The sequence below is a fragment of the Aulostomus chinensis genome, chromosome 11 (assembly GCF_037954235.1).
Source record: "Aulostomus chinensis isolate RoL2024-O1b breed Wild chromosome 11, RoL_Achi_v1.0, whole genome shotgun sequence".
In the NCBI taxonomy this organism is placed as follows: domain Eukaryota; kingdom Metazoa; phylum Chordata; class Actinopteri; order Syngnathiformes; family Aulostomidae; genus Aulostomus; species Aulostomus chinensis.
Genome location: NC_141330.1, coordinates 20,130,125 through 20,156,127, shown reverse-complemented (window position 1 = coordinate 20,156,127; position 26,003 = coordinate 20,130,125). Strand labels below are relative to the sequence as shown.

General features: G+C 41.6%; 3 protein-coding genes across 7 annotated transcripts; 1 reads left to right on the top strand and 2 right to left on the bottom strand.

Annotated features, from left to right (window-relative positions):
* The first annotated feature begins 6,489 nt into the window (after nt 1–6,489).
* cmtm8b (CKLF-like MARVEL transmembrane domain containing 8b) lies at nt 6,490–20,499 on the top strand. Of its 4 annotated transcripts, none has more exons than XR_015118587.1 (5): nt 6,490–6,684; nt 8,779–8,952; nt 9,061–9,180; nt 16,748–16,939; nt 17,036–20,498. XR_015118587.1 is itself a non-coding variant. In XM_086218999.1 (5 exons), the coding sequence occupies exons 1-5, from the start codon at nt 6,553–6,555 to the stop codon at nt 10,838–10,840; spliced, it is 693 nt and encodes a 230-aa protein (XP_086075125.1). In that variant the 5' UTR covers nt 6,490–6,552; the 3' UTR covers nt 10,841–10,965. The 4 variants fall into 4 exon arrangements, 3 of the variants coding, with proteins under 3 accessions (XP_086075125.1, XP_086075127.1, XP_086075126.1); XM_086218999.1 differs by lacking the exons at nt 16,748–16,939; nt 17,036–20,498 and adding exons at nt 10,368–10,547; nt 10,754–10,965; XM_086219001.1 differs by having other exon boundaries at nt 16,748–20,499.
* On the bottom strand, nt 11,074–13,215 carry LOC147253733 (zymogen granule membrane protein 16-like). Its single transcript, XM_086219005.1, has 6 exons — nt 13,065–13,215; nt 12,875–12,956; nt 12,641–12,767; nt 12,431–12,530; nt 11,987–12,076; nt 11,074–11,909 (listed from the first exon to the last, which is right to left on the bottom strand). Exons 2-6 carry the CDS (start codon nt 12,924–12,926, stop codon nt 11,772–11,774), a joined length of 507 nt encoding a protein of 168 aa, XP_086075131.1. The 5' UTR covers nt 12,927–12,956; nt 13,065–13,215; the 3' UTR covers nt 11,074–11,771.
* Nucleotides 18,498–25,883, bottom strand: LOC147253731 (zymogen granule membrane protein 16-like). Of its 2 annotated transcripts, XM_086219003.1 has the most exons (7): nt 25,122–25,883; nt 21,329–25,028; nt 21,062–21,143; nt 20,851–20,977; nt 20,641–20,740; nt 19,496–19,585; nt 18,498–19,385 (listed from the first exon to the last, which is right to left on the bottom strand). In XM_086219003.1, exons 3-7 carry the CDS (start codon nt 21,111–21,113, stop codon nt 19,239–19,241), a joined length of 516 nt encoding a protein of 171 aa, XP_086075129.1. In that variant the 5' UTR covers nt 21,114–21,143; nt 21,329–25,028; nt 25,122–25,883; the 3' UTR covers nt 18,498–19,238. The 2 variants fall into 2 exon arrangements, with proteins under 2 accessions (XP_086075129.1, XP_086075128.1); XM_086219002.1 differs by lacking the exons at nt 21,329–25,028; nt 25,122–25,883 and having other exon boundaries at nt 21,062–21,282.
* Nucleotides 25,884–26,003: the final 120 nt, after the last annotated feature.

Below are 26,003 nucleotides of genomic sequence, written 5' to 3'. Positions count from 1 at the left end.
TCTATTTTAGTGCAAGAACACTTTCTTAACGGGGTGTCAGAAAGTAAATTCCCATCACAAGTTTTGGGTGTTGGCTTATCTCATTTAAAGAAGAAGTCTTATTAGATGGGATGCATGACACATACTCAATCCCATATTCATATTTCCGATGACAAAATACTTGCAACCCGAGGGTTTTTCTTTATTTGGGGTATGATGCTAAAAATGTAAGCGAGATTCTGCTGCAGAGATGAAGCCTGAATCCTATTCACATAAATTTCCTCATCGCAAGTGACTCTTACTCAAGCTTAAACATAGGTCTACGCTTTCTAGATAAATATACGAGAGCGCTCTCTGTCTTTCTTTGCAATAAACAAGTTCACATCACACAGCTCCTCCAGGCAACAGCTCACCTTTGTTGTGTGTTCTGTATTCAGATTTTGTGTCTTGGCTCTTTGCAATTATTACAAACACGAGTTCTTTCCAATCAAGGGAATTCTGATGATCAGTTATTACACTTTATCATGGCCCCAATACACAGACCATCACGCACATCCCCTAAATTGAAAAGATAACAAGATTTATAAAAATAAACAGCAGAAAAGAAGTAGCTAAATTATTTGGAAAAAATAACAGACTGTAAAAAAAATCTATTTAGGTCTCCTGAGAAACTCCATGCCTGCTAATATTTGTTTTGTTCCATTCCCTCTGTTTTTATTGTCTAACTACCGCAGGCCAAACCATCACAAGTGTCTAGCAGGGGTGGGGGTTGGGGGGGCTCAACACTGCTGCTTTCCCAGATTTACATTCGGAAGCCATTTTCTGATATGGCATCCCAGAATTCAGTCTGAGCAAGTCTCTCTCTCTCTCTCTCTCTCTCTCTCTCTCTCTCTCTCACTCTCTCTCTCTCTCTCTCTCTCTCTCTCTCTCTCTCTCCCTCCATCTTTATCACACCCTTCATTATCACTGTCCACTCCACGAAAGAGAGAAGCTGGAGGTGGACTGCTGTGGTGGAGGGTTAAGAGGGAGGGAAGTGGAGGAGGAGAAGGTGACAGAGTGACAGATTGAGAGAGAGAGAGAGAGAGAGAGAGAGAGAGAGAGAGAGAGAGAGAGAAATCTGCTGAAATATTCATGTTGGTGCCAGCAGCTTTTCCATTCCCTGCTCAGCAGGGGGCTTCTGTTTGATACATCCATCGCTCTCTTTCTCTCTTTCTGAGCTCACTATACACCCCCCAACCAATACGCACCCCCATATACACACATCGTCTATCTTAACTAGTAACACTGGTGGTTAGTAAATGTTCATCTTTCTCTGCCACAAGCTGGATAAAGCAGCTTCTCAATTCTAAAACCTTTGTATTGACAAAAATGTAGCTCCTACTTCATGAATGTATCAAGAAATTAGACTATGACAAATTAAAGCTTCAGTGCACTATTCAATGATTTTATCAGTGAATAATAAACACATTGTCTATAAAGCATTTAGACACGAGTGCTGGATGCAGAACAGATGCATTTTATCTGCCACCAAATATTGTTCCACTCTCAGCGGACAGTTGTAGCCATACCTTCAGTTATCTGGGCGTGTCCTGGTCTTGTTGGAAAGGATGTGCCTCTCTGAGAACAAGACCAATGGAAATGCTTTATAGAAATTTTTACATCAAAGTGAGGAAGTTTCTTGAATTGGCAGGTTTCGTCACATACTGACAAATATGCCGTGCCAGATGATACTGTTCTTACTGTTCCAAATCCTACCCGTGATATGGAGTTTTCATGTAGTCAAGAGAATTTCCACCATATTCCTCTTGCAATCATGCTAGGACTATTGATGGCACATTTCCATCACTGGACTTCGCCAACCTTACCTGGACACACACACACACACACACACACAGACACACACACACACACACACACACACACACACACACACACACACACACACACACTTTGTAATATGTGTCTGTAAGAAGACACTAAGGAAATACAAAGTATGAGCAACTTCACACTCCTGTGTGTGTGTGTGTGTGTGTGTGTGCTATAATGTATATATGTATGTATATATCTTTATAATGTAGTAATTACTACATATACACATTATAGCATGTAAGCTTATGCTATAATGCTTACATACATATGTTTTTCAATTCTCTCAATTAAAAGAAGATATAACTTGTTAAGAAATATTAAAAAAAATAAGGGAGGGAGGCTGCACGGTGGTGCAGTTGTCAGCACTGTCGCCTCACAGCAAGAAGGTTGCGGGTTCGAGTCCCCGCTCCATCACAGGATCTTTCTGTGTGAGTCTCCATGTTCTCCTGTTCCTGTGTGGGTTCTCTCTGGTACTCCAGCTTCCTCCCACAGTCCAAAGACATCAAGAGGGGACGAGGCTGATTGATACTCTAAATTGACCGTAGGTGTGACTGTGAGTGTGAATGGTTGTCTGTCTCTATGTGTTGGCCCTGTGATGGACTGGTGACCTGTCTAGGTGAACCCTGCCTCTCAGGCTGCTGGGATAGGCTCCAGCCCCCCCGCGACCCTTAATAGGAATACGATTTCAATAAGAATTGAAATCGAGGGAACAAGTTCTATCTGATGGCCTCAAAATGTATTTTTTCTTTCAATGCCTCCATTAAAACAAAGCATGGATTCTCCCTATGACCACTTTAAGGGCAGCACAAAAGCTAATTGGCATGGCTTTTTTTATCCAACGATGATCAGAATTAACACTTTCCTTGGAATAATGTCTATGTTTGCATGACTCTCGTGACGTCTGCCTGTCGAACTATGTTGATATGGCCATATCTCCATACTGCATACATAACGGTAACAATTGCAGCGCTACAGGTAGACATTTAACTTTCTGTTTTTTAATCAGTAAAATAAGTTGAAATAAGTTTCTAATTATAACATCCTTATTGCCTTGTATAACAGAATTCTTCTGTAATGATAAATACATACTACGCTGTAAGATTTTTTTTTCCTGTAACACATAATTACAAAGTGCCATTTTAAGCAATACTGATATTTCAACAAATACTTGATAGTTTATAATGATTAAAGGACACCCACTCACCTTACTACACTCATGGATTAAAGGTGAAGAGCAGCTTCGGGATCAGAGGTACTTTATTGACAATTGTCCCTTCGGTGATTCCTAATTACACACATACATTATATATTTTGTACCAAACCTCAAAAATCTTTGAGAGAATTCAGTATCACATAGGTTTTTTATTAATGATGAATCACTCTTACAGTATATTTGTCTCTGGCATAAAAAAATATTCAAGGGCAGGAAACAAACGAGGAATAAATCAGTGGTCCCTTTTGTCCTCTCATTGTGTGACCTTTGAGGAGATCATGTGTTTTTAACATAAATCCAGTTGATATTTAGAAGAAGCCTGACTGAGGGGTGACTGGTGGAATTCAGATCACATATTTCAAATTTAACTGACAATATTCATTCTCCTAAATCCTCCAGGCTATCGAGAAATGTGATCTCATAGTTGGCATGTGAGGATCATACCTTGTAATTGTAATACATGAATACACTTACAAAATTTCAGTGGAAAAAAAAAGTGTTGGAATGTGATGGAACCTCTGACCCAGAGGTCTTCCCACACAGCCAAGAAAAGGAAACGGCAGCTGAAGAATCAGAGGTCGAGGTTGTGCTCCTCGGTGAGCAACCGCATCACTTTATTTAGAACTGATGTCAGGCCTGGTGGTTAAACAGGGAGGGGCTGCCTCAGTGGTTATTATAGGTTTCTGTACAATAAGTGTGTGTGTGTGTGTGTGTGTGTGTGTGTGTGTGTGTGTGTGTGTGTGTGCGTGTGTGTGTGCATGTGTGTGCGTGTGTGTGTGTGTGGTTATGTTTAACCAACACATGTTGGGGGATGTGGCAGATGTTGCAGAAGCAAGGATTAGTGCATGTGTGTGTGTGTGCGTGTGTGTGTGTGTGTGTGTGTGTGTGTGTGTGTGTGTGTGTGTGTGTTAAAAATATCTTTGCCACAGCAGGAAGCCACAGTGGCCAATTACAGTGCCACATCTGGGATTGCACACATTTATTAGTGTGTGTGTGTGTGTGTGTGTGTGTGTGTGTGTGTGTATGTGTGTGTGCGTGTGTGTGTGTGTGTATGTGTGTGCATGTGCGTGTTTAGAGGGGATGGGGGAGGGGTTCATGCAGAGTTCAGGTTATTTACATCTTAGCATGTGGCGTTTCAGTAAATGCTCCCTGAATTTCTGACTGTGTGTTGGTGACAATGATGAGGCTTCATGTCACAGCAGCAGAATCTGAACATGCATCGTGGTGATGAAGATGGGGAACATCAAGTGTGTGTGTGTGTGGGGGGGGGGGTAGGATTAGTTTCAAGAGGAGGAATATTCTTTTTCTCCACATTCTCTGAATCAAAATTAAAGAGTGAAAGCACAAACCCAGCAACAAAAGGTACAACTTTGCACATTTTTTTGTGATATAATTCCCCCTGGAGTCTGTGGAAACTAATTCTATTCATTTGATTTTCAATTAAACCTCTCTGAGAGGATGATTACTTGTCTAACTGTTGGGAGGCACAAATAGGCCCTGCATCATTTTAATTAAATGAACTGAATCAACAGAACTCCACATTGCCCTTCAAAGCCAAAGTTATTGGTTTACATTTACTGTCCCTTACTGAACATATGATTCTTTGTTATGGTTGGTGCACTCAATTAATCTCACCCTAGAGTCCTCATCATCATATTTATTTTAAAGCAGAATTGCAGCCTTTCCACATGTTCATTATTTGTATAACTCTCGCCGAGGGGATCAGCAAGACTGTGTGAAATCTGACATTGAAAGACATCACAAAAGCAGGAAAATAGAAATGGATGCCCCTAGATAAACCATGAATCACCTGCGTGCTTCCAAGCCTTTGCAGCATTTCAGTAAATTAAAGGAGAAGCCCAATTTTAATTGAACCGCTGAGACAACAGAGGAGAGCCACCTCATAATTACTGCAGAGAATCTAAGAAAGCAGCTAGTTATTGTCAGTGTGTAACAGTGAGTAACACGAGTAACAGCAAACTCGATTGATATTAGCGATGATGAGGACTGTGCTAGATCTATCGTATATTCAATTATCCATGCTACTTATAATCAGTGATAAGAGGAACCCTTCAGGGCATCCTATGTTGGGTTGCACCTGCTATATAACTGGGGGATTGTCTGCTTTTACAGGTTTCCCTAAAAAAGACTGTTTAATCTTCAGGAAATAACGTCTCCACTGTCTTCTGAATTTCTATCAGCTGAATGTCAGTGAGGAGATACGCAACAGGTGATTCATGGTCAACTCTGCTGAGACGTCACTCTTTTTAAGGTGATCCAGAAATAATCACAAATATGCACTGACATTAGTGAATGACATTAAGATTGGTTCTATTTTCACTGAATTGAAGGGAACTGAAGCGACCCCAGTCTGTCTGTGATAATTAGCTGTTAGACCGTTCATATAGAAAACAAATTGATCCCGAAAAAGGATTAATGTCTCCGAGCGCAGGCCGATGCCTTAGCCATTTATATTACACTGTATTGGATAACCAGAGTCTGCGGTGTGGAGGGTAAGAAAAGCTGACCAAATGCTTCAATAAGAGCAGGGGAGAGTAATGCAGAGTATGGATTGCTGCAGAGGATGTATTGCTGCCCAGAGCAGAATGTGCTCAGGAGAGCAGAATTAGTCTATCAAGTGATTTAAGATAAAGCATGTAAAATAACCAGTCCGATAAAGATAACACAACCATGATAGTGTGAATGCTGTTGATCTTTGTGCTTGCACGTGCTGAAGGAAAGAAATGTTTTTTTTAATTGTTTTTTGTTGTTGTTGTTGTTGTTGGCTTTATTTTGTGATTTATAGCACTGGATTTATAGTCATTTGGTTACTTCCATCGCTCTGTTTAGAATGTAAATCGCCTCCTGGAAAACTGCCACCAGAGCCAAGATGTTTAATATCTCTGATTTAATACAAATGCAAGTAGGTTATATATCAAGGCTGCGTTCTCTCTGTTCTAAACTTTATTCTGCCCTGAGGAAAAGAACACACCATTACAAAAGATATCCTCCATTAACAATCTAAAAATTCAGCTATCCAAGTTTTTCCATTGTAAATACAAAATGCTTGATGCAAGGCTGCTTCTGTTTAGTGTCTGGAAATTAATTAAATTTGTCATTATTTTATTGCAGCTGAATAAATGAAGGGAAACAACATTATACATGGCTACAATGCTGGCAGAGCACCAGCACAGTGAGTCTTGTTGGCCCCAACCTCTTTTGTCCCTGAACTGTGCCGCATCCTCTGGCGAAGTTTCACTCTCTGGTTGTGTGTAACTACTGCCCCCTAGTGGACTAGATCACTCACTACCAGTCGCAACTGCACTGCAGTAGGGGCCAATCGTCTCTCTTCCTCCCTCTCTTTGTGAGCTGAAATACAGTATTTATTATTTTCAAAGAGGGGTGTCCTTGTTGGATTCCGGGACAGGAACAGGACTTCCTCGACTACAGCAACAGCCTCAGTGAAAGCACACAGACTGTATCAGAGCGCCATGGAGAGAGCCGCTGTGGTTTTGCCCCGCAGGAGCAACTCACTACCAGAGTGCAGCATCTCCACCTCTACCTTGGCCTTCGACCGGCATTTCGTCACAACTGCCAAAGGAATACTCCTGCTGGCTGAGATAGTGAGTTACAAGGTGTTTAGTTTTATTAAAACTGCAATTTGACAGATAGAAAACACAAAATAGGGCTGGCAAGGTGTTACTATTGAAGTTACTGATAAACTGCTCGATAATCACAGTAATTTTGAACTTCATGAGAAATATTTTACTCTCATAGAAATGTTAGAAGTATCTCTCCTTTTCCTGGGAGACGCAAATACACACACCACTCGACCGTTAAAACGCTGTTCTGTAAATTAGAATAGTACAAAGCTTCATGGGCACACAAAGGTAATTTTTTAGTATTGAAAACTCTGTTAATGTCTATAAAGCAACCTTTTTTGAACATAACTATGAAAGTATTCAAAGTAGCAGACTTGAGGTCAAAGTGTATTGTCTAGCAAGTATTTGCATTTCATAAAGTCAAAGAAAAACTGGAAAAACTCATTTTTAATGAAAATGGGAAGGGAATCAAAATCACAGAACAAATCAACTCTTGCTACCTTCAGTCCCTCATTGTCTTGCTTCCTCTCCAAATCAACTGAGGAAAAAAGTTGGGACAGCCTTTCTCTAAACACAGTCTGGCTGGCTGCCACGCGGTCTGGGCAGGCCACTGTTGCACCGATCAGAGATAACAAATGAATACAACAAGGAAAAAAAAGGAAAACTCACACGCCCTGAAGCTGCTTCTTTCGGAAATTAACGAACAGACAGATGTTCATGTTGCCTTTGATATTTACTTGATTGAACTGCAATTTATCAACGTGACAGGGACAACTCGGTGAGTAATCAGATTACATAATAATACAGGCGATCGCGTGTTGAAAAACAGTCACACGAGAAAATGTTTTCCTCCCACGAAACATCCAGCAAGAGTCTCGTTGTTGAACAGGAAGGGTGGGTTCCTGTCAGTAGGATCTTGCTTCTTTAGCTCCCTTACTTTCACCCCTTTGATTTAGTGGAGGTCTTTTGAAATTTCTTGGCAAATCAACCGCCTCAAAATCCTCTATGTTTCTCTCTTTGGTCTCATGTTTAGATCCTTTTTCGTGATTTCAAAAGATTTAAGGGATGCAATCAACAGGGGATTGTTGCTTTGATGTGTGTTTGTTCACTCAGAATTTCATAGAAAGCCAAATGTTTTCATTTCATTTCAGAGGAGATGGACTTTAAATCTCAATTCTTATGAATAAAATAAAAGAGATTCGTCAACACTTAAACAATGAATTAAGAGAGCTTGATGTCAGTTTTTGCCTACTTTAACGATCGAAAAACATTTACAGCTGAATGACTGCAACATCTCAAATGAATACATTTCTCCCCTCTGTCCCCAGGGCTGGCAGTGTTAACAGTTTTGCCTTTTAAAAAAAGTTTAACAAAGTTAGAAATAGTCCTGTGACCTTGGTGTTATTTTTGATTTAGGGCTTTATTCTGATGCTCACCAAAGTGATATAGTCCTGCTTTGCACAGACAACTGACCACATTCGGGCCCTGCAAGTGGCTCCCAAAGCTTGACCTGTCACAAAAGGCGACCAGGCCTTTGCCATTCGGGCCCCGCAACAATGGAAATAATTGACTTGAGATCTCAGGCAGGCAAACATCATTTCATTTGTTTTATTTGCTGTATATATTTTTTTATTATAAAGCACTTTCTACCTTTGAGCTGCATGGCGGAGCAGTGATTAGCAATGTTGCCTCACAGCAAGAAGGTTCAAGGTTGGAAAGCATCAACGCAGCCTTTCTATTCAAAGTTTATACGCTGTCTGCTTGGGGCCTCCCACAGGCCAAAAAAATGCAAGTCAGATGAATTGGAGGCTCTAGATTGCCTGTAGGTGTGAGTATGAAGGTCTGTCTGTCTCTCCATGTGGCTCCAAGATGGACTGGTAAACTGCCCAGGGTGTACCCTCCCTCTCCCAGTAACTACCTGGATAGACTCCTGCCCCCCATGACCCTGAAAACAGTACAAGCGGTTGAAAGTCGACGGATGGATTTTCTCCCTTTGTTTTTGAAAAGTGACATATAATAAGAGTTACTATTATGGTTACATTATGTGTATCTGTACCTGGAACACACCAACAGGAAACACGTTTTATTTATCCCCTCATTCTTTTTTGTTTGTAGGTCTGTGGCATGCTGGTGTGGATTCTGTTGGGGGGTACTGAGTACTTTAATCTGTCTGCTCTCTGCTGGGTGATGTTTGTGGCCATCTTGTGCTGGCTTCTGACCATTTGCCTGTTTATTCTTTACCTCACTGGAGCCCACAATAGGATATCACAGATCCCCTGGACTACACTGGTAAGATATACACGCACGCGCGCGCACACACACACACACACACACACACACACACACACACACATGCTTGACTGTCTCTGTCTCTTTGTGTTTCTCTGTCCCCTCTAGTCTCTGTGTGTGAACTGTAGTGCTACAGCTCTGTATCTGGTGGCAGCTGTGCTGGATGCGCTCTCAGTCAACCATGCCATTAGGGGGCGGCACAACTACAACTGCTGGGCTGCATCTGCAGTAAGAGAACGCCTGTGATCTGATAAAAAAAATGTAGCTTTATATTAAAAATATCAGTGGAATTTCTATGATCCATAGACATGGTAGAGGAGAGAGTCTACAGGATGAACGCAAAAGAAGCTCAAAGTGAAAAAAAAAACAACTAAAATTAAGTATTTTATTATTTCCCTCTCCAAAACAATTCAGGAATAGTGTTGCTGATATGCACCAATCAACCATATTATTAAAACTGATCTGAAAAGCATTCATGATGTCAGCTTACAATAATTTCTGTCATGGGATGTGATACAAGAGGCATTAACCCTACAGCACTAACATTACAATTAGTAACACCATCACTATCGTCAGGTATATTTTACCCAAAATAATCCATCCCTCCATTTTCTCCTGCTTATCCTGTTAAGGGTTGTGGGGGGGCTGGAGCCTATCCCAGCAGCCTTTGGCCGAGAGGCGGGGTTCACCCTGGACAGGTTGCCAGACCATCACAGGGCCAACATAGAGACAGAACTTGTTCCCTCGATTTCAATCCATCCATCCATTTTCTTCCGCTTATTCCTATTAAGGGGGGGGGGGAGGGTGGAGCCTATCCCAGCGGCTATGGGTGAAAGGCGGGGTTCACCCTGGACAGGTCACCAGTCCATCACAGGGCCAACACATAGAGACAGACAACCATTCACACTCACAGTCACACCTACGGTCAATTTAGAGTATCAATCAGCCTCGTCCTCTCTTGATGTCTTTGGACTGTGGGAGGAAGCTGGAGTACCAGAGAGAACCCACACAGGAACAGGGAGAACATGGAGACTCCACACAGAAAGAGCTTGTGCCCGAGCTGGGACTCAAACCAGGAACCTTCTTGCTGTGAGGCGATAGTGCTGACCACTGCACCACCGTGCCACCTACCTAACATAATATTCCTGATAAAATATAGTTTTAATCAAAAAATAGTAAAGTACAACACTGTATGCAAAAGGTACCATGGGGGACCCTATAGAGTGACATGAAAAGAGTCCTGTGGGTGAAAATCACCTGACGTTCTAGGCGTAAGTCAGCCGTCAGTTCTTGAAGTTCATGTTTTGGAAAAAAAGTGACAAATTAGACATAATTTAGACATCTAGGCGACTTGTGTTGTCTTCCTGTGGGAGAGTGGTTAGTACCTGAATGTGACTCCTCCTTGGTTTCCCAAGGCTCACCGATGCCCTGGAGGGATACCTCGTCTGAATCCAACCTCACAGAAGAGGCTCCTGTCTCACAAAATGCCCAAAAATGATCTCTTGGTGCTCACCACCACCGAACACCCTCACACAGGAGGGCCTTACATATCGCCGGGCGGCAGGTTTTACATTTTGGGTGATGTGCAATTTCGGGTGACTGCTCTCTGTTGTTTTAATGAAAACATATTATGACGATTTTTTTTTTCTTCCATTTCAGTTTTGTCATCCAATTTTTGGGTGTACGTGTTGTGAACTTTGTTTTTAGGATGTTTACCGTTTACTATTTTTAATCCCATGGCATTCTTCTCCTCTCTTTCCCTTCTCTCCTTTTCCCTAACTCTTCCTTGAACTCTTTCCAGTGTTTTGCTTTTCTGACCACGCTATGCTATGCAGGAAGTAGCTACCTCAGCTACCGAGCATGGAAAGCCACTAAGGAGGATCACTAGTCTCATAACTTCTCGGTTGAAGGCAATACTGTCTCTGAGGAGCCAACTCACAGAGAGAAATCGAACAGCAGTGCAGGACAAGGCTGATTTTTTTTTTTTAATTAAATTACTTTTGCATGATCGTATTTTGTTTGTTTCATTCTTTTATTCATTTGAGTAACCTCGCTGTAATGTGGGAAATAAGATAATAAAAATCAACATTGTACCTTTCATAAAAGATCAACATTTCTCCAACCATATCTGCAGAAAGGGATTGAATTTATAGAATTTCTGTTTCGTAATGAAAAAATCATGTTGTGCTTTATGAAAGAAAATAATTTTTTTAATTTATGGAGACATACAAACACAAAATGCTTCATAGACATTTTTAAAAAATGAATTACAATACAAGACATATAATAGCGCATGGAACAACAGATGAAAATGGAGCAAATACACAACATAGTAACACCATGGAAATAATAGATGACTGAAAGTGCAGAAAACATTGGAAACATTGATTCCAAAGGGTTGGACCTGAAACTACAATCAAACAATTACCTTTTGTTCTGCATTTTGAACAAAGAACGAAACACAGTTAAAAAAAAAAAACATTTCCTTGTGTGCGCGATACACTCCTACATGTCACGCAATACTAGGGATCCTTTATGTTCATGCGTCCTTTCACCAGTATCATAAACAACATATAGTCCAGTCAACATTGATTCCACCGCCCCACCACATTCACACACTTTATTGAAGACCATATACAGTGGACAATATGATTTTTAAATCATTTCTATTGCTGCTTGAAGAGATTTAACACAGTAGTGTAAAAATATCAAGGACACATATTTATCATTCTTAAATTAACTTCAAAGTATGTTAGTTATGAAAAGTATTAATCATTACTGGATTTGTAATCAGTGTTTCAGTTTCTTTTAAAACACGCTCATGTCGGTGTTGTTGTATCCATCCATTTGACCACTCCCCAGTGAGCTCCCAGTGAGGTAATCCCATGTCCATTGAAGCGTCCGCTCAGCAGTCTGAGCTCCGCCATCTCGTGGGCTGGGTAGAAGTTGAAGGAGAACTGTAACGCAACATCAGAAGTTACTACATGACCAAAGTTTTAGTCCAGCTGAATGTCACAAACATTAAGATTAGGACCTGTGTTGGCTGGCCGACGATCAGAGACCTTCCCATTGAGGTCACAAATATCAGCTGATAGATGTAGCTGGAAGAGTATTTACCAGAAACCTGAGACACACAAGACAACGTGAGCAGATTAGACATGTAAAGTTGGTGCACAGTCTGATACAATTTACAGTGCACAGTTAATGCTGTAGGAAAAATGCCACTGCTATGATTTCCTTGATCAATACAAAACATCTAAATATGAAAGGAAAAATGATATAATAATAATATAATTATAAAATATTTGTAATATACAAGTTCATATTTCTGTATAAAAGGAGAGAATCCCATTGTATTTGGGCACTTCATGGACTGAGATGACAGTCAAAACGACTTTGATCAAAGTCAGGAAGTTTTTTTTCTGTTCTGAGGCACAATCGAGCAGATGGTGTCATTCAGTATCAGGGAATGTCCTACCTGAACAATGGTCTCTCCATCAAACAGTTCTATTTCCGTTGGTTCATTAACCTCGCGACCAACTCTTTCAGACCAAATGTAATTGTAGCGCAGCTGGATGCTGCAAGAGAGCAGAGAGAAAACACACTGTTAACCAGCAAAGACAGGAAGACTGATGATCACAGTAAAATGTTAGGTTGGTACTGTGATGAACAGAGAGGAGAGACTGACCCTGTGATGTACTGACTGTTGATCTCCCAAACCCTGATGGCTGTGACCCGACCCTGCCCCTCTGTGGAGAAGGGGGAACCACTACCACCTCCAACATCCTCAGAGTAGGAGTAGTACTCCATGACGGCTGTAGAATTAAAAAAAAAAAGATACTTCAATACTCAATTCAAAAACTACATACAAAGATCTCAGTAACAGTCAGATGTGAAAGTCTAAGAATGGTGAACTTCTTACGTGATGCCAGGCAGCCGACACAGAGAGCAGCAAAGAGTAGACAGGAATACATTGTGATGTGTAAAGGTGTCCAGGGACTACACTGGAAAAGTCATTAAACATCATTATTCTATAATGACTAGTTTCCATAATGATGTATTACAGATTGAAGCTTTCAGATTTCTTATAATTCAAAGAAACTTCCACTCACCTGCAGCTGAGATTTCCTGAGACCAGCCTGATTCGCAGGTAAAGCATGAAGTGACACTGGCACTTATATCCACACTTCCCTCCCACATCACGCACACTCACAGATACAAAAACCCACACAGACACACAAATAACACAAAGACACACAAACACCAAGGGTAATTCCCTTCCATTGCTTTGTTTAGCCGCTGACAATGCATCAATTGTCAACATAACCAAAATGAAACCAGGAAGTGAATTCATTTTCATGAAGGTGACTTGCAGGAAAGACACTTCACACTTATTGACTAATAACAAAGGCAAAATATTGTGGAAGAGAATTTCTTCAACTGTGTGACATAACTGTGATAAACATCCTAAAATTAACCTTAAATTAGTTTTTTTTTCTATGATCACACTTGTGGTGAAATACCAGCAAAAATCATCTTATCAAACAGACAAACAATTAAGAGGGAGAATAAATTAAGTCCTTCTGGCCACACAATCTGTAGTTGTTGGATGAATACAGTTGAGGGGAAAAACACAGCTGAAATGCTGTTCAATTTTTCTCAAGTTGTTTTCAGACAGATTGATTTGAAGATCTTTGGGAAATCCATTCATCCATCCATCCATTTTCTACTGCTTATCCTGTGAAGAGTTGCGGGGGGGGGGGGGGGGGGTGGAGCCTATCCCAGCAGCCTACAGGCGAGAGGCAGGGTTCACCCTGGACAGGTCACCAGTCCATCTCAGGGCCAACACATAGAGACAAACAACCATTCACACTCCCAGCCACACCTACAGTCAATTTAGAGTATCAATCAGCCTCGTCCTCTCTTGATGTCTTTGGACTGTGGGAGGAAGCTGGAGTACCAGAGAGAACCCACCCAGGAACAGAAAGAACATGGAGACTCTGTGGAAAACCATCTTTCTTTAACATTTCCTTCATTGTAATTTACAGTGACAGAAACACTAAACCTGACCACTTCCTCATAACAGGTTGAGAGCATAGAGGCTGGAGAGGTTGAAATGAAGCATACTGGTCTGTGCCGTGCTGGTGTTTATGTCTTTCCCACTAAGACTGAAATGTACAATTTTAATGTCTGCAGTTTCCACTCATAATGTTGATTTACTTTGAGGTAAATTTGATCAGTTGGGGATTCCTGGCTTAAAAACAAAGGAGACCTAGGTAATGTGTGTTTTGTTGTGATGGTAACGATCTTGTTTATAATGCCTGGTTGCAGTTGTTTTCCTATTTTATTGTATCTTGGGTGGGTGGCAGAGTGGTGCAGTGGTTAGCAGTACGAAGTTTCCACGTTCTTTCAGTGTGGAGTCTCCATGTTCTCCCTGTTCCTGTGTGGGTTCTCTCTGGTACTCCAGCTTCCTCCCACAGTCCAAAGACATCAAGAGAGGACGAGGCTGATTGACTCCCTAATTTGACCGTAGGTGTGACTGTGAGGGTGAATGTCTATGTATGGGATGGACTGGCGACCCGTCCAGGTTGAATCCCTCCTCACGCCTGCTGCCCCCCCACCCCCCACCCATCCATCCATCAATCGTCATCTTCCGCTTATTCCTACACATTAAGGGTCGCGGGGGGGCTGGAGCCTATCCCAGCGTCAACGGGCGAGAGGCGGGGTTCACCCTGGACAGGTCGCCAGTCCATCACAGGGCCAACACATAGAGACAGACAACCACTCACAGTCACACCTACAGTCAATTTAGAGTATCAATCAGCCTCGTCCCCTCTTGATGTCTTTGGACTGTGGGAGGAAGCCGGAGTACCCGGAGAGAACCCACACAGGAACAGGGAGAACATGCAGACTCGCACAGAAAGATTCCGCGCCCGAGCCGGGACTCAAACCCGGAACCTTCTTGCTGTGAGGCCACAGTGCTAACCACTGCACCACCGTGCAGCCTTCCCCACCCATCCATAATATGATAATCGGCAGACAGTGGATGGATGGATGGATGTATCTTGGGTAAGACGACAATGTGTTTTAGAGTTATTTGTATGTCAACCACAGGTTATTGCCCCTCCTGTTAACCTTAACTTAGGTCTATATTCCCTCTTTGCTTCTCTGCCTCTATGGTTGGGTAAGCATGCTACTAGTGGAGGTGGTGTAGTCAGACTGCGTCGGTGTGTGTGAGTGACTGTGTGTACCGGGGTCCATTCTTGAATCACTTCCATGCTAAGAGTTAATTCTTCTCATTTTGCCCACCTTTTTACAGTGTGTGAAGCCTAGATACATGGAAGCATCAATCTTGTCCCATCGTCATGCCAACAGCTTCCACCCTCACTTCCCCCCCTTCCCCTGAAGTACAGTATCCAGATCCTTTAGTGTTGCTGTTGAATAGAATATTACTTAAGTTACTGTTGTTGGCTATTTTTACCCAACCTGAAACTAATAGAGGACTGTTAGATGATGGATTGAGAACAGATTTCAAGTTTGATAATTGAGAAAGGAGACACAATGCTAAAGGTAACATAAACTTTTGGGCTCATATCAATATTCCAAATTTATAAACTGTTTCAACTCGCACATTTATGCAAGTGAGGAAGTGGCTTCTGTTTAAGTAAACTGCATAGAATGCCTGATGTTCTCATGCGCGTCTATTCAAGGGAAGAAGGAAGGAACATGATGGCTGTTACTATAATCTGAATTTCTATGAAGTGGTGTCAGTAAACTGAGAGCAAGACTGGGTGAATCCTAGTATGAGGCTTGATTCGAGAGCCCAAATGTGTCAAACTGTTGCACAGATATCTTTGTAGCTGGGTCCATTGTGTGTGTGCCTTCTGCCAGAACCACAGTCAGGAGCAACTGTCCGAAGCTACCTCTTTGATAGTGGGGGGAACTGGAACACCTGGAGGAAACCCATGCAGATTTGGGGAGAACCTGCAAACTTCATACCGGGACAGATGGGACTCAAACCCGGAACCTTCCTGCTATAAGGCACCACTGCTCCCACATTAATCTTTGGAGAACACTCAAGCAACAAAGTACGTAACATGGTTCAGCTAGACATGTTTTAAATGCATTTTTAAGAGGAAACCTCATAACTGATATTTTCAGAGAACTGATTTCTGTTTTAGGGTTGGGTCGTAAGAACGCTTCTCAGAGAGGAATGAGCCTTTAAATAAACAAATTTATTCTGGGTACTGTTGGAAGCTGAGGTATGACAAACACACTACTGGGTACCAAAGTATCAGCTCCTCTTACTGAATAGATTATAATGATATAAAACAGTCTTGGGTGAGTGAGAACAGAGTGGTGTGGGTCTAAGGTGTGTGTTGATGTATAAGTTTGCAGTGTAAGTCATTCCAGTGCAATTATCTGAACAGGAAGTGGTGGCATCCACCTCACTTTGTCTTATATTAATGTTTCACTTTATCAAATCTTCACATAAAGCAAGGGGGATCTGAGCTGTACTCTAAATTGACCATAGGTGTGACTGTGAGTGTGAATGGTTGTCTGTCTCTATGTGTTGGCCCTGTGATGGACTGGCGACCTGTCCAGGGTGAACCCCGCCTCTCGCCCGTAGCCGCTGGGATAGGCTCCACCCCCCATGACCCTTGACAGGATAAACAGAAGAAAATGGATGGCTGGAGATCAGAGCTGGAGACATTGTGTGATGCTCTCAGCAGCCGTTGAGTGACAGAGTGTCTTTAGAGCATACCGCTAAATGCATCTAATTCCCTATCAACAGGTCTCTCCCCTACACACGCTGGAATCAACTCCCCTACCCTTCTGTCTTCACCACCAGCGACAATAAAAGTCTCAAACAGCATCCACCCCCCACCCCCCACCCCCCCCACAGGAAATGGAGAGCACAGTCATTCGCCCACTGTTGTCTGACTGATTAAATCAGTGACATTTCAGCTTGTAGAGTCCACAAGAGGTAAAAGTCAGCAGAAAAGAAATAACGTTCCACACGTTGGTGAAAAAAAATATGAATGAGCAACTTTCTTCTTCTCGTGTGCTGTATCACCCCCAGCAGATGATGGAGACGACTACACTTTCGGTTTGGGCATCAAGCCAAAAATAGCTGTCTGCAGTTAGATGAAAAGTCGACGATCAGGCCAAATGGCTGGACCAGCCATTATGACAGACTCTGGTGGTCACTGAAAAAAATTTCAGAAATACAGAGGATGAGTTATGATCCACTGGTTTGATTCAAGTGTTTGGTTGTTCTGTTCCCCTTCCCCTCTTTCTGTTTCTGCCCTTGTGCACATGTTTGTCAGAGGGTGTGGTCAGTGCCAGCATTCGTTCCACCTCATCTAGCTCTCCGCCCTTGTCTCTTCAACACTACTGTGCCAGCTGTTCTGCTAAGGTTGGTCAAGTCATGAGTGGTGCTTGCGCCTTTGTTTCTTGTTTTTAGCCTTACGTATCTGATGTGCTCTTTTTCTGCATCTTCTGATCAAACCGAGCTACCGGTATGCCTTGCTGCCGAACCAGCCTTCAGCTCTCAAGCGCTCTATGTGCTCAAACTCCTGGTCAACATTCTTCAATCTCCAGTCCTCCATCAACAAGCTCTTAGCAGCATTATTGTAATAAATCACGGTGGAACTGCATCTCGTCTCAGTTTCTGCATCTGGGTCCCTAAAACCCAAATGTAACAGGGTGAAAACAATTCTAATTTACCTACAGACAGACAAACAATAACTGTCGAATGCTGTTGCACCCATACAAGAGTTAACATCAAGCAGAGCGAGCATGTTACCATGTTGTGCATCTGTATGTGGAGCTACCATGACTGAGTAAGAAAATAGTCAGAATACTGCAGTCCAGCTGAGGCTCCCAAAGGCTATTCCAGCCATTCCAGATTTCCAAGATGAAATCCATCTGAACCAGTCTGAGCGTTCCCTCCTTCATATCCGTGCACCAAATTCCCAGTCTGTGTATCTCGCAAGTTTGTTTGCATACGTTTTTTTTTTCTCCCGTTCATTTCATTATGAAGTCTTCTCTTTGTTTCTGTGTTATTTCCTGTATTTTTGCACCAACGTTTAGTTAGCAAGCACTGCGGTCCCCTTGGTGTGTCCCCTGTTCAGCTGGCAGGTTGTCATTGTGTCAGCAGTCCGTTAGCTTGGCTGGCGTCTGGCTCTAGCTGGATTTATCATCTTTTACTGATAATCTGTCATAATCATTGTCAAGTCTCATGCCACTGGAGGCTCTTCAGTTTATTTGACACTTGACAAATTGAGGATGAAATTATTTTTAATAAAAATTGGACAAATTTTGTTATAACAAAAAATATTTTAAGCAATAATGTTGTTGCGCGTTAAAGATTGTATACACTGTTGGGGTATCAACCCAACAAAAGATATGCTGTCAAGTGTGTTTAGGGCACAAATGAAAAAAAACCAACACAATATTAGGACACTTTGTGTGATTTGAGTGCCTTTTTTATTCACTTTTGAAAATAGTTTTCTACACGATAACAACAACGATGACTACTTTTACACGGACGGCAGTGATTTGATCAAGACAATGTTTAAATTAAGGTGTTCTATGTTTGTTACAGAATACATCTTTCTACTTTGGAGATTCCCTCTGGAAATTTAAATTGAATTTTTTTTTTCTGTCTTATTAAGACTGGTATTATTCTTGCCAGTAACACAAAGCATTGTATCTAGATCTGGGTTTGTGCTGACTCATTGGAAACTGGACCTGATCGTAAAGCAGTCTGATGCTGTACATGTAACAAAATACTGTGATAAAAATAAGACTTCATAGTTGAAAAGGTAATGCAACTAGCTTTGCACTCCTCATGTTCTAATCTGATTATTTTCTCCGTGTATGACAAGTTAAGGTTCTCAGAAAATTCTCTTCGTATGGCAGTGTCTTATTCAGAGTATTGATATCCATGCAGTCGATGTAGGCATTAATGAATTTTGTGAAATTACCACAGTAATTATAAAAAAAGGTAAAAAGCTTTCGAGTGCAAGATTAGATTTCATGTAGATGAAAATTCAACATTTGTTTTATTTTTCTCACATTATAAATACAAAGAAAATACATTCTACTACATCTACTACGTCTTGTTCTAACAGTTGGCATTTCTTCATCTTTAAAAGTACAATTCATCACTGCAAAGTTTCACAAAAGTAAAAAAAAAAATCCTTCAGTTTCAATCATCTTGAACATCACGATTAAATGATGTTGATCATAATGGAATTGTTATTCAGCGTTTCAGTTTATCAGATGCTCATGTCGGTGTTGTTGTATCCATCCATTCTGACCACTCCCCAGTGAGCTCCCAGTGAGGTAATCCCATTTCCATTGAAGCGGCCGCTCAGCAGTCTGAGCTCCGCCTCCTGGTGGGTTGGGTAGAAGTTGAAGGAGAACTGTAACGCAACATCAGAAGTTACTACATGACCAAAAGTCCATCCATCCATTTTCTATACGGCTAAAAGCACTGATGAATATAACAAACATAAATATAAAAGATTATGACCTGTGTTGGCTGGCCGCTCATCAGAAACCGTCCCATGGAGGTCACAAATATCAGCTGATAGATGTAGTTGGTGAAGTATTTACCTGAAATCTGAAATAAACAAAAGAACGTGAGCAGCTTGACGCAGATGGCTGGTTTTAGTCCTCAACATGTCAACAAATTCAATACAATCTGTGCCACAGTCTTGTTTGAACTACTGATGATCAGTACTGGACACTTGAATTTATTATAATTAGCGTGGACACGGTTCCACACTTTTAGGTTTTTCTCCAGTTGTTTTCTTGAATACGTCTCGTAGTGTACACCCCCCAGCCCTTTGTTGGTCTGACCCAGTTTTGCCAGTTCTTGCTGTCTTGTGTCTTTTGTTTACTTCCTGTTCTTTCGGGTTCCTTCGTGGGATCACCCGTGCCTTATCGCTTCATCACCAGCCCGAGCTCTCTTGCTGTTCACCTGCCCTCATGTCCTTCCACCTGCTCTTCAAAAACAGCCCCAATCCAATCACCCATACATTTGCAAAATCATATATAGGTGCACCATGGAAACAGCCAGCCAAATACATTTGACCAGGACACCCTTAAACAGTGAGTCTGTATGGTTTTAAGCTTTGAATCAACGCATTGAACCTGCCCTTTTTCCTGTTCCTTCTGAGGTTTTTTTCTTTTTTTCCAACAATCAGCTCTCCCCACCTGTTTTCATGTACCTGATTCGTTCAAATTGTTCATATATTAGTTAAGTATTATTTGGTCTTTGTTGCGTATGTTAACTTCAACTGGCTTACCTTCCTGTGATTCTGTTTACTTCAAATTTATCCTGTTCTTGCCTGCCATCTGTTTATTAATACGGCTTTAAAAGATCCAGTGTCATTCTACTTTGGCTGTCTCTACAATTATTTAATTCACTATACTGTATATCAGCTATTTAAGATAATAAACTACTATTGTTGTTTCTTTTAACTGTGTAAATTGATAAATGTACAAATATAAATGTCTGTAAATGTTATTTGGATGTATTAAATCACATCAAAACAAATGCACCATTTAAATTATAATATTCAATAAACCATTGTTAGAGCAGATTTTCTTTTCAGAAACATAATAGTACAGATGGTTTATTCTAAAACATGCCAGTATCAGGGAATCTCCTACCTGAACAATGGTCTCTCCATCAAACAGTTCTATTTCCTTTGGTTCATTAACCTCGCGACCAACTCTTTCAGACCAAATGTAATTGTAGCGCAGCTGGATGCTGCAAGAGAGCAGAGAGAAAACACACTGTTAACCAGCAAAGACAGGAAGACTGATGATCACAATAAAATGTTAGGTTGGTACTGTGATGAACAGAGAGGAGAGACTGACCCTGTGATGTACTGACTGTTGATCTCCCAAACCCTGATGGCTGTGATCCGACCCTGCCCCTCTGTGGAGAAGGAAGTACCACTACCACCTCCAACATCGTCGGAGTAGGAGTAGTACTCCATGTTAGCTGTAGAATGAAACAATAATTAAACTACTTCAGACTCATCTTAGTTCAAGAGATGTGAAAGTCTAAGAATGGTGAACTTCTTACGTGACGCCAGGCAGCCGACACAGAGAGCAGCAAAGAGTAGACAGGAATACATTGTGATGCTTGAAGGCGTCCAGGGACAACACTGGAAAAAGTTCATTCAATATCATCATGACTATCATCACCAGCTCCCGTGAAAAAAATTAGAAATTAACAATTCTCATAGCTTGAAGTCAGTGTCAATAATGCTGAAATAATTCCAAATTTGATCTTCAGTAGAGCAAAACCCCCACTAAGTCACAACTTCTAGGTCAAGATGCTTCAGCTCACCTGCAGCCGAGATTTCCTGAGACCAGCTTGAGTTGAGGGCAAAGGCTCAAGTGACACTGGGACAATGATACTTATAGATTGACTCCCACCTCACCCCAACTCACGTGGTTCATACACATACATACATACATACATGTGTCATTGCTCTAACATTCTCACTTAGCTGCCTCTGGCTATAAAGTCAATTATTTTCCAGTTTGTGTAGTTAATATGGAATGTGGAGGAGCAATAAAAAAAACACACACACACACACCTAATTTAGAAATTGCTGATAGTTGGCTTCTTCGTGTGAGAACCAAAAATATCAGAAAGCTGACAGGCAAAAAAAAAAAATACTTGCAAAAGCAACACTCCTATGACCTTTCAGCTACCTGCATCCTGATTATAGCATTTGGAATGTAACAACCTGGCCCTGAACTTGGAATCCCACAGTATTCAACTATACATGATGAATGCAAACACTTCTGAAAACAGAAATTGTTCACTCTCGCTCATTCTGACAACCTTTTCTCCTTGAGACTGTGTCCAAATGCCCTTGGGAAGGTCCTGATGACGAGGATGGTCCCAGCACGGCTGCCATGCTGGGACCACCCCTTCATGAAAGGATGAACGGGGCAAAGAGTGTTATTCGCTTTCAGTGCCACAAAGGTAGAAAGGCACTATAAAATAGAAAACACAGTCTATGAATCATTTAACTCTCCATGGATGCTACGTAACATCACTTGTAAATTCATGACTGCTTTTAGCACCACCCAAAACCAGGAAACGATGTGAGATCTTCACCAGCATTCTTTACAACTGGATTTACAGGAAAAAACCTACAACCGTGCAACACATCACTCATCCAAGTGCACGTCAGAACATGTCTCAACTCTAAACAGCTTCCTGTTTGTGAAGAATATGAAATGGCTGACATGGCGGTGAAGGTTACACAATAAAATAATGAGGTTGTTTTTAATTATAAAATTCAGTGAAGGAGTTTAAAAGCACCTGTTACCATTGAATCCATGCTGGATGTGCTGTAACCAACTGTTTACAACATATAAATCAGAAGTGACAGGAAGTGTCAAGAATCATCACTGACTATGGTGTTTTTTTCCCAATAAGTTATCAAAAAATGTAACTAATTCAAAAAGATATTTCTGTGCTTAGAATACTTGCTATAAGATGTACAGGAAATAATATCAGTATGATTTAATAATAAAACAAAACCAAATATATTTATAAGGAAAGCATTTCATTCATGTAAAAAATTACATTAAGGGAGGTGCAAAATTTAAAAATCCCCTGTACTCTCGTGTGACGTAACATACTCCAAGTTGAAAAACTACACATTGGAAGATCTGTGTTAATGGAAAAACTGTGACAAAAACCCCATGTGTTTTCCTGTATCACTGCTTCCTTCCCCTCCCTCCTTGTCCGTGGTATGAGTACGGTATGTTTGTTGCATTGGCGCCGCCCCCACCCACGTGGTTCACCAGCCTACCTTCCCTGCCTTCACTCAGCAGCTCATCTCCTGCATTTAGACTGCAGGTCTTATTGCCAAGATCTGCAGTGACTCATATCCTAGACATGTGTCTGTGTCTCCCTGACACTTGAAACCCTGTGTGTATGATGCTTTGGTCACACGGCAATAAAACAAAAATGTGACATCCAATGTGAGATAAAAGAAATGATTGTTGCTGCTGCTCCCCTGAGCAGAACTTACCTGCCGTTGATCTGAAGTTTCAAATCAGGTTGGAAAGTTTGTGAGTGGTGAAATATGAAGTCAAATGAGCTGAACAGCAGAGGGTTGAAAGCTGATTAGTCACTCAAAGTTCTTCCATTGATGAGATATTCCTCAGCACCACTTCAAAGGCCAGAGGTGGACTGAAAAGTCTGAGAGGTTTGGATGAAATAATTCCTTCGGTGAAATGGCTGATGGATAAATTATTAGCCAGTCTTGGCCAGTGATTGCTGACATAAATTGGCAAGTGCCTTAAGCTGTTGTCTGTTTGTCTGAATCTGCCTTTTTCCTTCCTGATACTTCTTCTCATTTTCAGCGAGTATTTCGGTGGCACATGCATCGGCAATCATAGTTACAGCAGTAGTTGTATTTAGTCATCATCAAAATGCTACAATGGTCACATTTTTAAGTAACAGCCGACTCCCTTTGACTGGAATATCCAACTTGTCCCTTTAAATGATAACCCTCTTGGTAAAGATCCGATTCATATCAATCAATCAATCTTTAGTTATTTAAATAGTGCCAAATCATAACAAAAGCCATCTCAAGGCAGTTTACACAAAGAGCAGGTCTAGAACCCTACTCTTTAACTCAGAGGAAAGAGACCCAACATTCCTGCATGAGCAAGCACTTGGCAACGGTGGTGAGAAAAACCCCCTTTTAACAGGAAGAAACTTCAAGCGGAACCAAGCTCATAGTGGGCGGCCATCCACCTTGACCGGTTGGGGTTGAGAGGGGGAGGAGAGAAATGTGGCTGGGGGTGGACAGGAGAGAGAGGAATGGGGTGGGGGGTGGGAGGATAAGAGGAGAGAGAGATGGAGGGTAGAAAAGAGAGAGAAACACAGGGCCAGGGCTAGAGAGTTGTTGGTCCAGGACAGAAAGCGATAAACCCAACGTCTACAGCCCCTGGTGACCCGCAGGGTGAGAGAGCACAGACAACAAGAAGTCTGGGTTAATGGATGCATTGCTCTGCCTCCCATTCTACTTTTAGAGACAATAGGAACTACAAGTAGACCTGCATGCTGTGAGCGTGCTCATCGGTTCATAAGGAACTATGAGCTCTTTCAGATATGATGGAGCCTGACCACTCAGAGCTTTAAAAGTGAGGAGAAGGATTTGAAACTCTATTCTGGATGGGTGATATTGTCTCTTTTCCTAGTTCCTGTCAATACGCGTGCAGCTGCATTCTGGACCAGCTGCAGAGTTTTTAATGACTTATTGGTGCAGCCTTATGATAAAGAATCACAATAGTCCAGCCTAGAGGTAACAAATGCATGGATTAGTTTTTCAGCGTCACCTTGACACAGACTGTTTCTAATTTTAGAGATACTGAGTAGATGAAAAAAGGTACTCTTTGATACTTCTTTGAGGTGGGAATTGAAGGACAAAACTTGATCAAATATAGCTTCTAGGTTCTTAATAGTGCTGCTGGAGGCCATAGTAATGCCATCCAGAGCGGTAATGTCATTAGATAATGTGTCTAAGGTGTTTGGGGCCAAGCACAATAACTTCTGTCTTATCGGAATTTAGCAGTAAAAAGTTCTAAGTCATCCAGTCATTAAGTCGTTCATTAAGTCGTTCCTTAATGCCAATTAAGTGTTCAAGTCTCTGTAGCAGGTCAATTGAGTCAAAGGCAGCACTAAGGTCTAACAGGATGAGTACAGACACAAAGACATTATCTGATGAAATGAAAAGGTCATTAGTAATTTGATGTTTTTCCACATGTGACTGAGGCCTGAAATTCTGAGAAGATGAAATGCGATTCCATTTGCTTTTGTTTTGCTCAGACATTCAAATTACAGAATGGATTTGTGCCATGTGTGGAAAAAAGATTAGCCACAGACACTTTAAATGAGGCCTTGGAATCCTGCCTTTGCCTCTCAATCTCCTGTTTAGGAGGCTGATGTTGAGATACAACTGGTTTTCTGGTATGTGGGTGAGCTGCCGTGACCTTTGGGCCCAACAAGGCAAAGCCTATGAGGAAAAAAAGAAGTTATTACAACAGAGCAGAACACTAGAGCTTTTTTAAGGGTGTAAATTGACTTACTCAAAAAACAAAATATGCACCATCACAACTGGTTGTCAGCAAGTCTGGAACAAGTAATATGAAGCCACTGTCCATGTTGGGATTGAGGACCATGTCCTGAGGCACCAGTTCATCTAGTAGCTCATTATGGAGAGTGAGGTGGATCAATTTCTTGTCAGTTGTGTTGTAGTAGATTGGGAGTGTAAGACCCCATTACATCCCTCTGGTTTGTCGCGTTCAATGTCACAAAAGCAATGGAATACAACTAATATGGTAGAAAGCTGCAAGGAGGGGAGAGACAGTATTTTAGTGGTTGTGAATCAGAAGTTCAATGAGGGACCAGAGGAAGTGGCCCATAAATTACCCAGGTTTTGTCCACAAAATTACAACTTATTTTGGGTCTGGGATTTATTAAACTTCTTTCAAAAATGGCAGCAACTTCACTTCCTCAGCTTGAACCTCAAGAAATATGAGTGTTTATTTGGCCATAACTGGGCGGCTGCAACCAGGAGATCCACAGGGTGGAATTGGAGCAGCAGATCAGAATCTCTCGGCAGCAGCAACTTCATACCCTCGCCACTATGAACAAAACTGCTTCCTGCCTGCCGCCCTCCCCTCACTGAAATGACTGGAGGTGGTGAGTTGCTACACAGGCATGTCAAAGCCCCTTGAGGACAGAACTGTGATGGGGACGTGAGCTGAAAACACTTTGACATCAGTAGGGACAGTTATCAGTTTTGTTACACTCAATTAACATTACACAGCATATACATAGTGGGACCATGTGGCAAGGAGTTTATCAGTACTGCGATACCGGCCCGATCACATTTCAGCCCTCAATATCCATCCCTAATAGTGGTGTCGCCCCAACCAAACACATGTAGTGTTCAAACCCCTGAGCACAAAAGAACAGAAAAGGCTTC

What these genes read in the sequence shown, in the direction of transcription:
- cmtm8b (XM_086218999.1), top strand. Translation starts at nt 6,553, where the DNA reads ATGGAGAGAGCCGCTGTGGTTTTGCCCCGCAGGAGCAACTCACTACCA. An exon ending in ACTGCTGGGCTGCATCTGCA is followed by an intron (nt 9,181 to 10,367) that starts GTAAGAGAACGC and finishes TGGTTTCCCAAG; the next exon opens with GCTCACCGATGCCCTGGAGG. An exon ending in TGGGTGATGTGCAATTTCGG is followed by an intron (nt 10,548 to 10,753) that starts GTGACTGCTCTC and finishes AACTCTTTCCAG; the next exon opens with TGTTTTGCTTTTCTGACCAC.
- LOC147253733 (XM_086219005.1), bottom strand. Translation starts at nt 12,926, where the DNA reads ATGTATTCCTGTCTACTCTTTGCTGCTCTCTGTGTCGGCTGCCTGGCA. An exon ending in ATGGAGAGACCATTGTTCAG is followed by an intron (nt 12,077 to 12,430) that starts GTAGGACATTCC and finishes TGTGTGTCTCAG; the next exon opens with GTTTCTGGTAAATACTCTTC. An exon ending in TCGTCGGCCAGCCAACACAG is followed by an intron (nt 11,910 to 11,986) that starts GTCCTAATCTTA and finishes GTTGCGTTACAG; the next exon opens with TTCTCCTTCAACTTCTACCC.
- LOC147253731 (XM_086219002.1), bottom strand. Translation starts at nt 21,158, where the DNA reads ATGAACTTTTTCCAGTGTTGTCCCTGGACGCCTTCAAGCATCACAATG. An exon ending in TGTCGGCTGCCTGGCGTCAC is followed by an intron (nt 20,978 to 21,061) that starts GTAAGAAGTTCA and finishes TTCATTCTACAG; the next exon opens with CTAACATGGAGTACTACTCC. An exon ending in AACAGTCAGTACATCACAGG is followed by an intron (nt 20,741 to 20,850) that starts GTCAGTCTCTCC and finishes GCTCTCTTGCAG; the next exon opens with CATCCAGCTGCGCTACAATT.